Source organism: Lagopus leucura, unplaced genomic scaffold (genome assembly GCF_019238085.1).
Source record: "Lagopus leucura isolate 7727_CA_CO unplaced genomic scaffold, USGS_WTPT01 Super-Scaffold_100009, whole genome shotgun sequence".
Taxonomy (NCBI): domain Eukaryota; kingdom Metazoa; phylum Chordata; class Aves; order Galliformes; family Phasianidae; genus Lagopus; species Lagopus leucura.
Genome location: NW_024962266.1, coordinates 26,700,300 through 26,719,482, shown reverse-complemented (window position 1 = coordinate 26,719,482; position 19,183 = coordinate 26,700,300). Strand labels below are relative to the sequence as shown.

At 43.8% G+C, this 19,183-nt stretch overlaps 1 protein-coding gene across 8 annotated transcripts in view; it reads right to left on the bottom strand.

Annotated features, from left to right (window-relative positions):
- Window positions 1–788: 788 nt before the first annotated feature.
- The window catches only part of PATJ (PATJ crumbs cell polarity complex component), a 142,848-nt gene continuing 124,453 nt past the window's right edge, over window positions 789–19,183 (bottom strand). For 5 of the 8 annotated variants that reach the window (XM_042873688.1, XM_042873693.1, XM_042873692.1 and 2 more), the window contains 10 exons: window positions 18,535–18,728; window positions 16,563–16,710; window positions 15,682–15,768; window positions 12,893–13,010; window positions 11,410–11,450; window positions 11,011–11,133; window positions 9,806–9,910; window positions 6,731–6,834; window positions 5,031–5,154; window positions 789–3,521 (listed from right to left, as the gene is read on the bottom strand). In XM_042873688.1, coding sequence (XP_042729622.1) covers window positions 3,375–3,521; window positions 5,031–5,154; window positions 6,731–6,834; window positions 9,806–9,910; window positions 11,011–11,133; window positions 11,410–11,450; window positions 12,893–13,010; window positions 15,682–15,768; window positions 16,563–16,710; window positions 18,535–18,728 — 1,191 coding nt within the window. In that variant the 3' untranslated portion in view covers window positions 789–3,374. The remainder of the gene's footprint in view (window positions 3,522–5,030; window positions 5,155–6,730; window positions 6,835–9,805; window positions 9,911–11,010; window positions 11,134–11,409; window positions 11,451–12,892; window positions 13,011–15,681; window positions 15,769–16,562; window positions 16,711–18,534; window positions 18,729–19,183) is intronic. The other 3 variants (XM_042873691.1, XM_042873695.1, XM_042873694.1) reach the window with 3 other exon arrangements.

Here is a 19,183-nt window from a genome sequence, read left to right as displayed (position 1 = left end):
AGACTTCCAGGGTGGTAATTGCCATTTGATTAATTACAGGGAATTTACAGGCATTACAGCTATTCCACACGCAGCAGTGCCATTTGCCACAGTCCCATTACAGCAGGTTGACCCTCGCAGCCATGAGGGTGATGCTGGGATGGCTCCACTTTGTGGCACGCAGCGAACTCACATGGCAAGGATGACAAAATCTTGGTGTAAACAAAGGCACAACTTTCCCTTTGCAGAATTAGCCTAGAAATACAACCAGCCCGAAGATGGCTTCTGGTGATGTTGAGGTTGTTCTTGATGAAGGAGGAACTGTGTCCCTTCTGACAAAGAAGTTCCACCAATCAGGGTAGGAGAGCCCTTCCAGCAGCATGATGAGTTCAAACCGTGGTGCCATGGCACCTCCAAACGGCTGTGAGATGCCTCCAGCAAGCACACTTCGTGCCGAGTTGGATTCCTCTGGTCACAACAGCGGCTGCTTTGCACCTTCGTCTTAATCCTCTTCTTATCTCCCTGGCTTTGCTGCCTGCATACCTCTTGTGAGCAACCTCTTTGTGGCCGTTCCCAACTCAGAGCCCTTCCCATGCAGGAGCCCATCCTGGTGAGCAGCTGTAGCACAGCTGTGATGTGAGCTCTCCCTGTGACCGCGCCTGGCCTTGGTTGGTACTGCAGCTCCTGCTCCCTCACAAAGGCAATAATGAGCCCTGCTTGGAACTGAAAACAAAGATATCTCATGCAATAAATTGTAGCAATGAAAAAAAAAAAAAAAAAAACCACAACAAAATAAAATGCACAGCTACTTAAGTAACCGAGCTTTATTTCGAATCTTTGAAGTCATAAAATGTCTCATTTTACTGATATATGTACACGTACAATCAGGAGGTTTAATTGCTTTTCCCTTGCACAGAAATAAAGTTTTAAATAAACCAGAACACCTCGACCCAGACAAGCGTAATGCAGATTTAATTATCTAACTTGGTCCTGTACACACAGCACACGCTTCTCCGCATGGTCACTGGTTTATCAATTAGTTGCAATATGATTTTTGGCAGTAATATATTCAAGACACAAAGTGCAAATTACAAGAAGCAGAAAATGTTATCTCATTCAGAGTAATGAGAAGTGCAAAATATCTCAGCCCATAAATTCTATTCTTTATGTATATGAACAGTATGTGCATAACAGGCTAATAAATAGCCATGTAAAACTTCATTGATTAAATGCAGCAACATCTTAAAGTAGGAATGCAACGTCTAAAAAAACCAAACCAATCAGAGGAACCATTACATTTTGTTCATAAATCCTATGCAATGTTTCTGAAGGTACCTCTCCACAGCTCACCTACCTGCACTGAACTTCCATGCACCTCGGATACCTCTGCAGCCAAAGGCAGCTACACATCGTCCAATTCAACACATTTGGATACAGTTTTGTGTCTGCAGCCAAGGGCCCACTAACCCTTTGCTTGGCAAATCAGTGAGAACCCATTTGAAACGTTAAGTCTCTTCCAGGCACTATGAGCAGAACACCCCCTCCGTGTTCCAGCAGGCTAAATGCACTTTGTGATTGCCTAAAGTCAAAGAAAACTTCTACATGAACTGAAGAAAACCTTTTCAAGGCAAGCTCATTGCAATTCAATGCAGGCAATCCCAGCTTGCTCCTTTCAGGCTGTGTTCTTCTACCTAACATGGGGGAATACCCACCCAGCTAAAACATACATACTAACAGTACCTTTTCCTTGTGCTACTTGGTCATTATATTACATGTTTTCAATTCTCTTTCCATTTATTTCTAAAGATTTTTCACATCAGATGAGCAGGCAATTTTCACACACACACACTTCATTTTTTTTCCCCGCTACATCATCATTATAAATTACACCAAACAGCCCAAATGAGAGTGGGTTGCTTCCTCCAAAGCCCTACTGTTCCTCTAGATAGGCAGATTAAACCACAATGACTTGCAATGCCATTAATCTGCCTGCCAAATTCATTTGCTTAATCGCCAAGGCCACGGTTGTACCATCACTGCAGGAACGGCTGCGTTACCGAGTCACTACTGCTTGGTGGAACGTGGCTGCATCCCACCTCCACTGCACAGGAGGGCTGAGCTCAAGCCAGAGAGCTCAAGGGCTTCAGCTGCACCCTGTGGCTGGGAGATGGGGTTGAGAGCCCTGCAGTGTGCTGTGCCCTGGGGAAACAGGAGGGAGCAGCCAGCCACAGGGAGGGCATCACTGTGACCTCCTACAGCCGCTTCCTGCAGCAGCAGCTCCTCACCGCCTGGCAGTGGCTGGCATCCCCCAAAATTGAGCCCCAGAGCTCCCGAGAGCCATCCTCCTTATCCATGAAAGCCTCTTCCAGCACTACCTGAACCTGGAGAGACTCCTGGAAACGAGGAATGGTGTGCTGGTTTGGATTAACACCATCTAGCCTCCAAGACAACGTGCAGAGGGACAGCCATCATGGCAAGAATTACAGGATCATGTGGCCGAAGCAAACTTTTGTCTTCATTAATGTTTCAGGATGAACAGTTATGCTGCAGCTTGGCACAACAACGACTGCCTTTGTATGCAACATGCCCGGCACGTATCAGCACATTTCTTCTTTAAAAAGATAATCGGAATAGAACGAGATATGTTGTTGTTCATGCTGCCTAAATATCTGAAAAGGCTCAAACATTTAAAAGCCTAAAAAAATAAATTCCTCTCTCCCCTGGTTTATTTTTCATGCTAAAGGCTGCAAATTGACACATCACAGTAATTACCTCTGACTAACTTCCGTAGACTTACCCAAAGAGATAAACATGAGAAGTTCACATTTGACTATCAGACTTACTGTGCTGAACACAAATAATTTCCCAGAGGAGAATTTGATATTTCATCATTTGGAACAGTGGTAATTTAATTACATTGCTAATGTTTTCTGGCATACTTGAAAGGACAATTAGCATAAGTAAATCATGAGTGAGATGACAAGTCACTCAGCATTTATTTCTGCTCATCAGATGAGATTGGCTGATGATCTAAATTCTCCTTTGTATTTGAACAGAGCCCAGGTTCAGCCAATGTATCTGGGGTTCAGACTAGTGGAGGTAAACTGACGTGCAAATAAGGCGAAATGGATCTTATTCTTTGAAGCCCATTAATTAAAGTTGTCCAGAGAAAACTCAAAAGCCACCAGAAGTCAGGGGAGGGCAGGGAGAAAGGCTGATGGGTGTGGAAGGTTAAACGAAGCTCGAGACGCACACTGCCCGTTCTGGCAGCGGGCTGAACGCTGATTAATTCTGGCCAGAGTTTGCTTTACACCCAGCTCAGAGCTGAGCTGTATTATTATAGCTCTACTGATGTTTTAAAATAATTGTATTTATCTCTGCAAGTGCAATGACATTCATGATAACACCGATAATGTCACAGTTCCTTTCTGGCGCTTCAGAATAGCTACAGCTTGCTCATGGGTAACACCTTCCAAAGCTTCCCCATTAACTGCTAAAATCTGATCGCCGCGCTTCAGTCTGCCATCGTCCGCAGCTGCTCCCTGCAAATGGCAAAAGGAAACGTTATTGGCTGGTAGCACGGAGCCCTCCCGTCTCTGTAATGCTGATGGATGAAATGAGGAGGGATGCAGCACTGGAAACCCCACCGTAACGGGGTGGGGGATGTGGAAAAGGAGGGAGCAGTAACACGGGGCCAAAATCTGCAGTGTTTGAAGTCTTGCTCCCTGCTGCTTAGCCAGCTCTGCAGGTCTGGGGCAGCACGGGCAGGCAACACATCTCCAGGAAAAGGAGAATCAGCTCATTCCCTGGGAACAAGGCAGAGTAATGACTGGTTCTGTGTTTTCTGATCACATAGAGACTTGTTAAAGCAATACCTACATGGCTCTGCACTCAGTACTGAGAAACTGGTTAAAATGTGGGAAGGGAGACAGAGCTCAGAGAGAGCCCCCGGCTCTGGGATTAGGTTTAACTAAAGGCCCTGGGAATCACCCATGGAGCTCCAGAAGTGGCTGTTCCCCTCCTGAGCTCCTGAACATGGCTCTTTTCCCTATATCCAGAGGCCCTGCCCAGAGTTCAGCTCACGATGACTGCCTCTGCCTCCTGGCCCCATCAGTGGATCCTAGTTTGGGAGTTTCTCAGCTGTGCTCACATCTACAGATCTGTAAATCTTAGCATCTGTTTAAAGACAAGGTGATTTTTTTTGTTGTTCATTTTCTATCACCTACCCTGTCAGAAATGCAAACAGTTACAGAACAAACAACTCTCTGCGACTGATTTCCAAGTTGCATTATGTTAGGTCTCCCTAATCCCCACTGTTTCCCTCCCCCGTTTCAGGACTACATCAGTCACGACTCCACGAAAAGATCTTGCTGGCAAATGCAGAGAGCAGCCCCAGCTGCAAGGTGCTGTGTTGTGCTGGTTCCTCAGCATGGGACCCATGCCCTCCCCTGATGCTCAGGGCCAGGGACCAGCTGGGACAGCAAGCAAACAGCACAGGGAAGGCAGTGCCCACGGAGAGCATGAGCACGGAGCTGGAAGCGAGGGAGGATAACTAAAGCCAGGACTGATGTGGAAGCCAATTCATCAACAAGCCACATGGGGTGGCGTTTCTTTCTTCCAGTGGCTTTTCTCATTGAGGTGACCATCTGGGCACAGGGCTTTGCAACTGAAGCCTGGCCACAGGGATACAGTATCTCTGCAACTGTCTCCAGTCGTGTACAGTGAGAAAAATGATGCCTCCGTACTTCTGGGAAGACAGTGAGGTTTGCAGATATAAAGCTGCTTTATAAATATTTATATGTATAAAAGCAAGTTTCCAAAGGACACAGAACAATTTTGCTGAGGTGAAGTGTCTTGTTTCAGCCATCAGTACTGTGAAATATAAACCAAGAAGCCAGAGGTGCGTTCTGGGTCTGCTCACATCCACGTACCTAGGCAGTTCATTTTCCTTTAGATTCCACATATATCACCCAAGCCAAATCTTACATTTATTATTCTTTTTTTTAAGATAATAAAGAAAAAGGGAGGAAAAAAACGAAACACAAATATACCTTGGCAAATATAGTCTTGACATAAATGGGCAGGTCTCCATGGGGACTTCCATACCCCCCCACAATACTAAATCCCAGTCCATCAGAGCCTTTCTCCAAAGTAATAATCTTAGGCTGAGGTGCTCTGAAAACACAATAAATATCACTTAGAATAACACGGTCTGTCTGTGGGGATTTTCTGCAGAAGGAACACTTAGAGAGAGATTTATCTATCAAGATTATCTCATGCAGTCACTAAGCATGATTCCTGTCCTGCTGCTGAAACACGCTCCTGAGCAGCCCAGAGCTCACAAGCTGTTCCACATCCTTCAGCTCCTCCCTTTGAAAATACTTATTTATAAAGAGCTCAGCAAGAGCACTCCTCTCTGATGCAGGAGTGCCATTCCTCTAATCTGCAGTTGCTTAAAGGAGAGTTTGCTCTCTTACAGGCCAAGCTGCCATCCTTCGTCCCAGTAAGTGGTCACTGCAACAGCTTCCTCACGGGGTAATTTTATTTTGTGACTGCACTGAAGTGAGTCTGTCAGACAGCATGCAGCCAGCAGCACTTGTCTTTACAGTCTCAGCTCTGTTGTAAGTTCTTTGGGCTGTTTCTAACCTCCATCCCACCCACATCCCTGCACCTTGCAGCCCCAGAGCTGTTCCAGAGCCCCTCACTCAGTGCTGCCTGCGCCGAGTGGAGGAAGAGTCTTGGTGGAACCTCGACTGCTCATTTCTATTTATCCACCTCAAGTCTGAAACAGGCATTTCTATACATGTAGAGAGAATATTCTGGACTAAAGCTGTTTGGCGTGTTCTACCAAATTAAGACACAGCCCATGGTGACTCATATCTATCAGTTTCTTTTGGACACATATACCTACTTAAGTCTACTTCATATTTTCAAATTCAGATCTCATTACTATTTTGATATGAAAGGAAATTCATATCCTTTTGGGAAGGAAGTAATTCTCCTTTGAGGGCAGCAATAAAAACAGTATCTCACACTGTAAGACTAGTGAATGCAGCATAAATAGCTCAACCTCTATGCTCATCCCTGAGACAGGGCAGCCACTTGCATCTCAGCATCATAAAATAAATATAATGAATCAAAGAATGAAAACGAAGGACAAGATGAAGCTAAGGAACCATACGAAGATCAAATGAATTTCTAAATGACAACTGGAGTGCCGTAAGCTGCCCTTAAAAGCATATGATGGAGAATGATGCACGGCCATGGGAGGGCTATGTCTCTAAGGTCTGCCACCATACAGAGGTGCTACAGATAGGAAAAAAAAAAAAAAAAGAGACTTTTTAGAATTGTAAAAAGGTTCAAAAAACAAAGAAAGTTCTTGGACATGTTTTGAAAGATTTGTCTGTTACCAGGTTGTTTTTTTTTTAATATCTCTTCTCTTCGTCTGCTGATGACCAAGGAGGAAGCCAACAGACAAGGGCAGAACTATCGTATCAGCATAACACGTTAGGAAAGATAAGATAAGGCAAGTGTTTGGAAATACATTTTACCCTTATTTAGACAATCAGTATCTGTTACTGGGTAAAAAGGGACAGATCTGTGATCAGATTGGAGAAGGTCACAGTTACCATTTTAAAGGCAATGTAAATTAGAGAGAAAAGGAATGGGAAGAGGCCTCCTTCACCACCCTAGGCTTTCCCTTGCATGGGGCACAGAAATATATCTGTTACATATGCTAATACAAACTTACTCTGGATCTTCAGAAGCATGCTCAGAAGAAGAGTTGACATTGCATCCAGCAGACATACTCTCTAGTTGGGTAGCAATGGCGCTGATGTTGGTATCAGCCACGACCTAAACAGGAGAAAGCAATGAAGTACTCTGCATGGCACTTAATGCTGAAACACTTCAATAATTACACAGAAAACAGCTAATATCAAATTTCAAACAAGTCCTATGCTCTTATATTTCCTTCAATGCTTTCAAGTAATGGTGTTAAAAATTACTAATTACTAACCCATCTATCTGGGGGTCAAACACTGACTTTGCTCTGGAGCTTTCTGTTGCGTTTACAGGACCAGCACTCAGGTGCTGAGCAGGGGGATACAAAGCCAGCTGCAGATGTACTGAGAGCACTGAGGGCTGGGTTTTGCTGTTCATTGAGCTCAGTCCCACGGATGATGGGATGCAGGATGCAGGCCCAATGGGTCTCATGAAAGACAGGGAAAAGACCCACTCTAGATCTTTTTTTTTTTCTTTTTCCTAATCTTTCATTGTAAGTTGATTTTCTATTTTTTGATCTTTTTTTCTGGAAAACATTTGAGGAAACCAACTAGAAGCATTCAGGATTTTAAGTGTCCACAGCTAGAAGGATAATTTCCTAAGGACTGCCTGCAGTGGTTCTCCCATACCTCCATCTCCATCTGATGACATACTTGATACTCATCTCTGCTTGATGCCTATTGTACAGGGGCTTGGCTCACTGACAGTGACAAATACCCACTAAGTTCCTTTTCAGTGCGTCCTCCAGCTACCTGAGGCCTTACTTTATCAAAATTAACATGTGCTTTTCCCATTCCTTGCCGGGATCACAGCTGAAGGGAAACATACCTTTCTTAAACAGCAACAACAAAAAAATGCATTATATAAATCCCCCGTTCTAAATGAACGCTCACAATTCTTCCCCAGTACTGTATCCCCCTTTCTAATCACTTGGAGCCAAGAGAGGCTGGTAGCATTTTCTAGGAATAAAGCTTAACACTCGTGCAAATTTCACATCCCAGGTCTCAGGTTCAGTGATGGGGTCCCATGGAGGAGATGGCTGCACCTGGCTCAGGCAGCAGAGGCACTGAAGCTTCCCTTCCCAACGCAGCAGGGGAAAGAGTGCCAGCCAGTACTTGTCGTATTTTGTTGTTGAATAAAATAGGGTAAAATAAATCTATATTCAAAAAATCTTCAGTCGGCAGTAAGAACGCATCAGAGTTCAACAACCTTGTAAAAAAGCTTCCCCTTATCTCATTACTACACCTGTCGAAAAGAAATTAAATTAAACCAAAGCATCAAAACAGCCGGAAGGGATGATTGTTCCCCTGAGACCCTAATCTCCCATTTGCAAACAGCATTTGCAAACTCCTTTACCATCCTTCCCAGGACGTACCCATAATAAGCCTTTCCACACCACTGAACGCAATTATCTGACCTTTCAAAGCAGTTTGCCATGAAGTGGTCTAACCTGATAATAAACAGAATTACTTAATGACACATCAGTCACGATTATCGCATTGATAGGATTATTCCATTTAGATTGTTTTCATCAAAAAGCAGCCCAGCAATTGAGAAGTACCTGCAGTTGGCACACGCTGCAGACATAGCATCCTACTTACAGCGTGGCTGCAGCACTGCTCCACTGCTGCTGTTAAAATACAGCCTCCCATCACTGATTTTTAGCAGAGGAAAACAGACCCCATTCTATCAGAGGAAAGAACGGTATCATCTGTAAAAGTACTCAACACATTTTGAGCTAGATGGCAAAAATGTGGAAGAAAAACCATCAGCTGACAAAAGCCAAGACATTTCCAGAACAACCTCTTTGTTTGTGCGAGCAACAACTGACAGCGTGCTTCATCAGGAATAATTTTAAATACATGATGAGGTGGAATTCGCTGTATTACAGCTTTCAAGATTAGCAATTTTGGGTTCCGCAGCAAGCTTTCATTTTCTATTCAGGGAATACTGTTGACATGAAAAGTGAAATTACTCAATGTTAGTAACAATATGATAACTATAATTTAACAGAAAATCCTCAGCTGGTGTGTCTCTGTGTAGCTCCTTTGACTTCAATGGAACTACACAAATACACCATCTGCTCTGGAACTGGCTCATCACTTACCAGGTCAGCAGTTCACGGGCAGACAAAGAATAAGCAGTCTAAGTTTATTATCGTTCCATTTTTCTTTCTTTGTTTTCTTTTCCTCTCACATTTTTTAATTTTTTTTTTATAGCCACATTTATGTTGTAATGAAAGCAAGAAGCCTGTGAAAATCTCTCAAGATGTGTTCAAACCCAATATGCTGCGATGATAAAGAAAATTACAGTAGATTCTACTCTTAAGCTTGTTTTCCAATTGTTACAATAATTTTGCAAACGGGTGGCATTTTGAATTCTCTCTGGCATGTATTTTTCCAATTTCTTTGTGTAAACATAAAAATAAACTCAAGATGAACACGCTGGCAAGCAGCAATCAGAACCCAAGTGGCAGAACACGGCTTCCTTTTAGCTAGCATATATGTGCAGCAGTGATAAACCCTTTCTTCTCTCTCAAGTGTTACTGTAGACTATATACAGAATATACATCTAGAATTGCAGATAATCAATTTTAGATGGCACTGTGTTAATGACGATGCTATCATTTTTGCTAATTGCTATTAGCATCCTTTCTTCTCTCCCTTTCAAGAACAAGAAAACCAACAACACAGTTTGGTCACAGTCCAGTAGCATGCATGCACACAGAACAGACACAGTTTCTTGTTCTTAGCTAACTTCAAATTAAAAACAAACTTGGAAGCTTGTTGATTTATCAGGTGTAGCAACAAGTTATTTTGTTCTCTTTGTTACGCTTTTATATAATCGTGCTCACAGCCTGTACAAGTGGCAATAGAGAATTTTTTGAATGAAAATTATTTCTTGCTTTCATTCTGTGTAATTCCCATCAGCAAGCACCCTGCAATTCTGTGATGCCTTGTGCCAATGATGCTCAGGGTTTTTTTTTTCCCCAAATGCCATTTATCTACCCTCATGCAGCTGCATGTTCCATTTATCACCATACCTGCAGGATAATGCTCCCATAAGCATTCTTTAGTAGATTAACAGCATCTGCATGCGACAGCCCATCCAAAGGTTGCCCATTAAGACTGACAATCCGATCTCCAACCTAGAAGTACAACAGTAATGGAAAATTACTAGCATTAAGGAAAATTAAAATTAAGAATGCTTAAAATTCCTGATGAACTTGGCACTGCACAGTCGTGCTTCTCTTTTGCAGGATTGCTTCTGTGAGAATTCTATGCTGCTAGTGATCATTTACCATTTGTCAGAGGTAGCATAATGCAGATTTTTTTTTTTTAATAACAATGTGATCAGAGAAAAAAAGGTGGGCTGTATCTTACTATTTCCATTTGCAAACAGAGAGGGTAAGATGGACTGCTTCTCTCCCATCCAAAAAGGATTCATTTGTGTCGATACGTGCAGACAAGTTCATATTCTCATAGATTGTGTGAGCACAAGATGAAAGCAGACACTTCTGGTATTAACCTAATTAACCAACATTATTTCTTCTCTTTATGTATAAAGCTGATCCTGACACTGACACTTAGTGCTACTGTGTGTTTCTATTAGAGACAGAGCATGAACGTAGAGGTGGTTACGTAGTGAATCTCATGGGCCAAAGTTTTCCTGTGCAACTGCACAATAAATTCTTTTCAGTACTCCTTATTTCCTGAAACTCCCAAACTGATAAACGATCACTGTGGTCATCCCTAGAAATTCACATGTGCTATGAATCTGATGCAACCATTTTATTTTTGCAATTCCTTATAAGGTCCTTGGCATCAAACAAGCAACCTCTGGTCTGGTTTCTGCCTTGCCTGAGCTCTAAGCGAGGCCCAGTCTGCAGTCTCCAGAATGCCTGTGGTTTCTAGACAGCTTGCTGCTTTCTCTGAGCTGGATGCACACCCACTGCAGATCTTCCAGTTTATTTCTTTTGCTCAATCACACTCAAAGACTACTTATAAGTGTTCTCTTCCTTAACGTTTCTCTTCCACGTAGGCAACCACTGCAATTGTCCCAAGTTGCAATATAATCAAAAGGGAAAGATGTGTGCAGGGCTTGTTAGTTTGTTTTAAAGAAGAAACAGGGTAGTCTATGAGACATTATCCAAGAGATGGCATATACAGAAGTGCCTGAGGCTCCTTCTCTGAGAGAGACATGCACAGCAGATGGAAAAGAAGGCACTGAGAGGGCACTTCTACTTACTCTGAGTCTTTGGGTCCGTGCTGCCACACCACTAGCCTGAATCATAGCAATGAAGATGGGAATATCTCCTAATGGACTCCCCTTTCCTCCTGCTATGCTGATACCAAGAGCATCGTTTGGTCCCTAAAACAAAGCAAAAAAGCATTTTTGATTGGAGCCACTAGGAGAGGCCAATGTTTAGGGTACAGGAATAACTAATCCATTTGACTTATGTGTCATGGTGCAAACAATAGATAGGTCTGACACACACACACACAGCCCCTCACACACACAGGCACACATTCAAGAGCCTATCGCAAACATAAATAACACAATTTTACTTCTAAGGAACACTATAAAAACTGACAACTTCAGTCTAAGGTGTCAGCTTTTTGAATTGGTAGAAAATAACTCACTGACCCTTGTTATCTCCACAGTCCTTGGGCCCGTATCTGCTCCTACTAATAAAGAAACAAACAATTAGCTCCTGTAATTAAGAGATAATATAATTAAGAGATAACGCTGTCAAGTGACAATGGTCCCTTGCTGCCTAGTCAGAGTTATCACCAAGCAGAAGCAGAGCCTTCCTGTGCCAAATCAGGCAGGGCTGCTCACGTGAGAAGGACGGGGTTTCTGTTTCACTCAGAGCTGAATACGGATGCAATCACAGCGCCTGACGGATGCTGCTGTGATGCTCTTTGTAGCACAGCCGCCGCTCACCACAATCTATTGAACAGCACCACTCTGCCGGCCCAAAGAAAAGCCCTATTGTGCATTTCACTCAATTAAAGATTGCCTTATTATTCATAAATCACAGTGTCTCCACCACAAAGGGTAGGACGCGCAGACTGTGGAGGTTCCATTGATTTCCTGTTCTAATTTGTGCTGTATTAGTAAATAATAGACAGCCAGGAAGTCTGGCTGGCATATATCTAGCCACAGGACATTTAGAAGTACTCAAAACATTCAGGAAAAAAAAAAAAAAAAGAGAAAAAAAAAAACCAAACCACTGAAAGGAATCATTTGAACTGGGACTAAATAGCCTAAAAGCTTACGGTGTAGTCCTGGGCTCTGCTATAATAATCCCTAATTGTACCAGCTTTAATTAAACTACCTTAGGAACCTTTTACAAGGCAGGCAGCATTAGCCTCTTTCAGAAGTTAACGATTGCCATTAACATACAGCGGCATTTCCTACCGCTGCACACACTGTGCTTGTGCTGATACCTGCCATGAGCACACAAGATGAGAGCACAAGGGCTGGCACTGCAAGGAGCCCAGCCCCAGGAATGCTGCATCAGGGCATGCACGCATGGGCCCTTCCAAAATCTGTAAGGATGGCTGCCCAAAAAGCCACACACACCTGTGAATGGCCAGAAGAAACTCTTCTGCCCACGGTCAGGCACAAGCATGGGCTGTTATGGGTCTCTGATGTGGGTCAGAGCACACAAATGCACAGCTCCCCGTCAAGTTACTGCAGGTTGCAGATTCAGCACTCGCTAAATGTGTGAATTGCAATCTGGGCATGGTGACTTTCTCATTACAAAACACCCTTTTATACACTGAAGAGCAACACAGATATAAATGAAGTGGTGGCAGCTTTATTCCCCGAGCAAACTTGTTCTAATACAAGAACCTTGCCTGTGCTAAGCCTCCAACAAGGGCGCGGGGGAATAGCAGGGCACAGGAATTCTGCATTTAAAATAGAGGAGCCATTACTCTTCTACTAAGCGTAAAAATAATGTCATGTGCTGGAAAGTGTTACAGGTCTTAAAACATCGGTGGTATGTCTTTGGGGAGGTTGCACAGGAAAATCAGTCTCAAGTATTTAATGTTGTTATTAAACAAGCACAAAAATAAAGGAGCGGTGCAAGCAGCAAGGAACGAATCCATCCAGATCATACCTGAGTTTCTTTGAGACACGTCTGCTGAAGATCTTTTTGTGCTGACAAAGTTCTGCAACGTGGAGAGGACCGGAGCGAGTGCGGGGTGGAAGTGGCTGTGGGCACTCTGTTGGTTCACCTGAAATTGAACATAAATCAGAAATTGAGAGTCAAACCCAAACATTAACTACCAGCCAGCCCCTGCAACATATGGCTGCAGCTGTGTTCTGTGCAACCAGACTGGAAATACCACACTGGCCACTCGAGTGAAAGCCGCCAACTTCATTTCCAGAGATGGAACCTACCAAATCTGCCCCTGTGTTGTAGGCATGCGTGCAGAGCTGCTCATAGTACTACAGGACTGGATTTCACTTCAGCATATACACCTGATCTGTACATTGTTTGGGTCTGGTTTTGGGAGGCTTTCTGGGTTGGACCAGACGACCTGCAGAGTCTCTTCCACCCTCAACCATCCTGCGGATTGCTGCGGAGGCCATGAAAGAACAGGATGAACCTCCTCCATTGCTTATTGCCAGCCGGCCTCCAAACTTGAGGATGAACGCTGTGGGCATCTTTGTCATGACAGACCCACAGATACTTCATTGTAAGCTGAATGTATGCGAGGCACCCAGCAGGAGACCTGACAGCTCCTCTCAGGCAGTGGGGATAATTCCCATGCAGTCACCTACAGGCTTTGCTGGTGTAGCTGCACATTTTGTGTGATTACAAGGCCCTGGAACTAGCCCTGCTCCTTTCATTTGATGGCGATACTTCCAGAAAAGCAGCCCAGGTGCAAGACAAGATGCCCGTGCCTTACAGCTAACAACAGGAGGCACAACCTGGCGGGCAGCTGCTTGTGCATGTTCTCAGTTCTGTGCCATTCATTTCCAGCACGATTTTTCCTTATCTGGCCTTATCTTCAGACTGCCCTTCAGAGGAAACATCATTATCAATTTAGGAAATGCGTCTGAACAACAGATTTCACCAAGGCCAGACACAAAACAAAGACCTGAGCTCTCCCTTTAAATGCATTAGGCGGCGAATCAAAAGCCCTGGCAGCATTCATCCCAACTGACCAGCGTGCAGCTGTCAGTGACAAACAACAGGCAGAGCACAATTTCCACGTCTCGTTCCCGATTCACGGGTCAGTTAACACAATTTGCAAAGCACGTGAAAGAAATCACTGTCCTGCACCACAAGCCTTATGTTTCTGCTGTTAAAGGTATGCAACAGACCAGAAAAAAAAGCCAAGTGAGGACAAAAGTTCGGGATGCTCTTGCCCAGAGGGCTCTGAAGCATTGCTCACAGTTGTGCAAATCATTCATGCTGATTCGCCATATTATCTGCCAGGAGTTTTATAACTCTTGGAACTATTTTGCTGAGAAACATCCACTCGGTTTTCCAAGTCCCCAGTCACTTTGGAACACTGAGATGGAGGCCCTCAAACGACTCTGCTTGAACAGCAATCAAGACTTCTCTTAAGATGAAGAAATACAGAAATTAACAGGTGTGGTGTGGTACAAAAGAAATGGGACAGCATTGCTTCAGTTCTGAGCGTTACATAGCAACACGTAGTAACTTTAACCATCACCTTGCTGCCTGCACAACAACTAAACCAAGGAATAACCATGACTCCTGCCTTTACTTACTGCAGTCACTCTCATTTCCCTTTGTTGTTCCATCTTTCCTTGACTGCTACATGCAGTGCTGATATTCTCTAGCGGTATTTAGGCACAGTTTTAAAGCTGGGCTTAGCACACATGGCTGTGAGCTCCCCAGCCCTTCCTGACACTAACTCACACAGGCAGCAAACTGGATCACTGCTGGCTTTTATAAAGTGAAGAAATCATGCCACGTGACCAGGATCTGGCACATTTTTGGGCTGTTCATGGATGAAAACAAGGAAGGGCTCCACTCTTACTGACTTAATCACTAGGATTATTTTTTCCTTGAAGTCATTCCTGCTTTAACTTACATCCCTAAGCCTCCTACTGCTTCTTCTTGCTGTTTCCATGCCATTCTTTTAGCATTTGGGGAGGCTGGGCTGGATCCCAGCAGTGTGCTGAGCAGAAGGAGGCCACCAGGAATGCCCCCCATAGAGACAGGGGCCAAATACTCCACAGAATTACACCCCTGTGAGCCATGGCTTGCCTGTCTCTGGGATGCTCCCAACTACAATATGGTGGCAAAGCAGCTGGTCTTCAGCAGGAGAATCCATTTTAAAAAGTTTTCCAAGTCATCTTTCCCTGGCTGTAGACTTTAATACTAATAGTATCAATGTCTGAGCGGATTAGGGGAAGTGAGGAGAGGGGGAAAGCCCTGCACTGATTGAAAAATGAATTGTTGTCCTCGCTTCAGGTAAAAAGCAAGTGAAGCAGGAAATTGCTCTGTGTTTTCTTTGAGAGCAAAGCAGCTCTCATGTGGTTCTGCCACAAGATAGGCAAAGATACAGTTCAGTTTCATTAACTCATTTTGATTGACAAAACAGCTGCAGAAGAGGCATTCAGCATTTTCTGCAAGCCTAAAAAATTCCTGGGCATCATTGTTTGAGGAAAATATTACAAATTTTTGGTACATCGTCTCAGAAAAAAACCCTCCTCTAACAAACAAAAGAATCATTAACCGATTATTCCACTTACTCAGCGTTACAGCATGACACTTTCTTTTCAGCTGAGTTATAAATTGTTTTGTTCCACACCCTTAGCAGTCAATGTCTATGGAAGGACAGACCCTCCTGGACAGCCCTTGCACACCGCTCCCCTTCCTTGCCCTTCACAGCTTCACTTCATACATATGAATTTGTAACTAACCTGACTGTTTTGGGGTGTTTTCCGTGATGACAGCCACGATCCAGCTCGCAGTCTCCCCAGCTCGAGATGCACCAGGCCTTGGGCACACTTGGGAAAAAGAACCACAACGTACAGCATTTAAATTGACATAGGATATTTCCTGCTCTCCTGGAGAGAACTATGTTCACATTCAACATCACAGACCCTTGAAGAAAACCACAATGCACTGAACGCTTGAAATGTTCACATTTTCATTTGGAGTATATCAGAAGTACCCACTTCCAGAGTGCAGTTTATCCTCAATGCTGAAGTCAGTATGAATGTTTCTGCTTGCTCCCACCCTTGGTACATGCTGACAGCCTTGGGAGCCTGATGGAGGAGCTGCCAACAGGTGCCCGTGGGCAGGGCATCCTGTGCCCTCTCCTCCCAGTTAAGCCCATCAAGCAGCCACATGCTTTTCAATAGAGAAAAGAAGTTTCTCCCTGGCCATATAAAGTATAAAACCAACCCAGCGCGTAAAGAAGCTATGGTGGATTTAAACTGCAGTTTTATAGTTGCAAGCTAGTACAGTGAAGCCAAAGGCATTTTATTTCAGGGCAGCTCTGATCTGTATGCCTCTCAGGTTTCAAAATATTTTTCTAGCATATGAAGTTCACAGTTGCATTTTCAAATCAACGCCTAAATGCGACGTCTCTTTGTTTTCTCATTTCATATCATTTCACTTCTAAATATACTAGAAGAAGTGATGCTGAATGGACCTTGCACAGTAATTCCAGATGAAATTCCTGTCTTTGTAATCAGTCTGAGCTGTCCTGGGTATGCGTAAATAGCACTTCAGGATAATTACCTTGCACGGCGTCAGTAACTGCAATTCCATCTCTTAAAATGTATTATGTACTCACCTTAAGTATAGTGGCAACAGTCTCTTGTGAGGCATTTCTCATATCCTCTCCATTAACTGACAAAATCTGATCTCCTTGAATTAATCTTCCATCTAGGTCTGCAGCTCCTCCTTTAACAATGTCAGAGATAAACACTCCACTTCCATTTCTAACAATGCAAGAAGCATATGGCTAATTACACAATCCAATATTCTTTGGGAGAACAATTTAGATTACTTGCATATAAGACACATAAAAAGAAACCTGTGAGCAGAGGAAGAATGACTTTTACACCCCATTCAACCATTTGAGTGTAAGAAAATCTATGAGCTTTAAAATCAATGCATGTTTTGCTACATTTAATGCTGTCTTTCTCCTTGATCTGTTAGTTCTGACTGTCCGATCCATAAAGATTCATGAAAAATAGCACTTGTATAAATAAAAAGCCAAGGATCAGTCTAAGATGGAGTTAAACCGTCCCCTGATGTGCCTGATCTGAGTTATGCAGCCTTAGAAATGTATATATTTTTATATTCCCCCTAAAGGTTCAGCTTGGTTTCTTCTCTAAAAGCTTAGAGGCCCCAAACAGAGAAGCCTGCAGAAAAGACTTTTATAGTTTGCACACAAGTTATGCAGCAGAAAATCCAACCCCACGGCTGTCTGCCTGCAGCGAGGCTTGTGAGCACGGCTGGGGGGCAGAGCAGATTTACGAGCTGCAGCCCCACATCACGACTCCCTTCCCCACACTGCAGGACCCCTCTGTGCCCAGCCCCAGCTACCAGGGTTCGCTGTGGATGAGCTGGTGCAGGCTGCAAGGCACGGGGCTGGCGTTTGGCATCCTGAGTGCAGCAGGACACAATGCTTTGCTGGCTGATAGCTGGCTCTTGCTGGATGGACTAAGGAAATTAGGTTACCTCTAAGGTGGAAACCCCTACATGCCAAGAACTTGTTAGTAACTGAAAGTTTTGTGCAGAAGCAATCAAGGGAGAGCTGGAGATTGCGATTACCATCTGTAGGGTAATTTACATAAGCTAAATTAATTACCCAACCCACAATCTGCTCTCAACACCTGGGTTAAGCATCACCAGTCTTGGGAAAAAAAAAAAAAAGCAAACAAAAACCCCAAACTGCAGCAGAAACTTTACTGACCATTCGCAGTCAGCACAATAACACCATGATCTGTACTTGAGAAAATACCATTTTTTTTGGCAGTACAGAAGAGGAACCATATGATTCGCACACACTAGCACTGAATGAGTGCTTGCCTGTGTCATGCTGTAAATCTCTTCTAGCAATGAAAGATTAAATCTATCAGTGCTCTAGCTCGAATGATCTAATAGCAATGGTTTAGAAATACATCAGCAGAAAGTCACATTTTATTAAGCAGCTGTTACCCTCCACAGTATCTCGGATTCTGCTCTTTATTCACAGCACCACTGCCTCTAGTGCTGTATAGTCACTCACACAGCTGACAGGGATGGGGGTCTTTCTCTTTACCAGGCTCCTATCTTCCACCAAAACCGGTCACTTTGAAACAGAGTATGATAAAGATCTAACTAATAAATTCATTTTCAAAGGCATGTCCCAGTATTTGGAAACAAGGAGTTTTTTTTCCCCTATGTTGAAATCAGAACTGCCATGGTTAGGGCTCTCAGGCTCAGCCACAGCTATGTTTAAGCCATCATAACATTAAGCTACCAGTTCTGCATGTGTTCACTGAGCCTCGCTCATTCACAGAGTAGGACACGATGCTGCAAACTGGGAGTCTTCCAGAGGGAACAGCAGCCTTTGTTACATAGCTCTGCTTTGGCTGTAATGGAGGAGCCAGTACCACAACCCCACAACATCCTCGAAGGAACCTTCAAGGATGAAATCTTCCTGCTTGAGGACTTCTTCCTTTATTTCATATTCCACTTAATGGCTACAGCTGTTCAAACAGCAAAAAGCAAGGTACTTCTTGTTTGCAGTGCATTCTGATTAGAGACACTCTTACCGTTTTCCAGCTATGCTGAGCCCCAGTCCTCGGCCTGTTTTCTTCTGAATATCTACATGGAAGATCTCTAAGTTTTCCTCATCTTTGTAATGAGCTTCATCTCTATAAACAACCAACTGCACCTTCTGAGGTGTCTGTCTCAGCGCAGTGATGGCTTCCTCATGGCTGGCGCTCCGCAGATCGATCCCGTTCACCTGAAACAATCAGCGTTTTCTTTCCAAACGACACGTACCAACGATCCTTTCATCACATCCTACCCTGGTGTGACAGGCAGAATTTGTCAAACCGACACCTCTTGGCACTCTAATTAAGCGCTCTGATTTCCTACTGAATGAGATGGTGCGCATTGTGCCACTGATTAAATTCAAAGAATCAAAATATTTTGGATCCTAAGCTTTGCGGGGGTTCCATCCTGCTTTCTAAGTGCTGGAGCCTCAACTTTACAACCAGTGCTTACAATTTTACAAGCAGATGAAGTAGGATGTGCTCCCTTCACTCTTCCTGTAGTTCTGCAGCCTTCCTTCCCTTCCAGGCAGCAGTGCTGAAGTTCCTTGCCCCAGGCTGGGTGACACCGTACAGCTTAAGGGCACAAGGAACCAGTGTCATTAGCAATGGCCATGGTGAAGCCCAGGCAGGACACACTGAATGG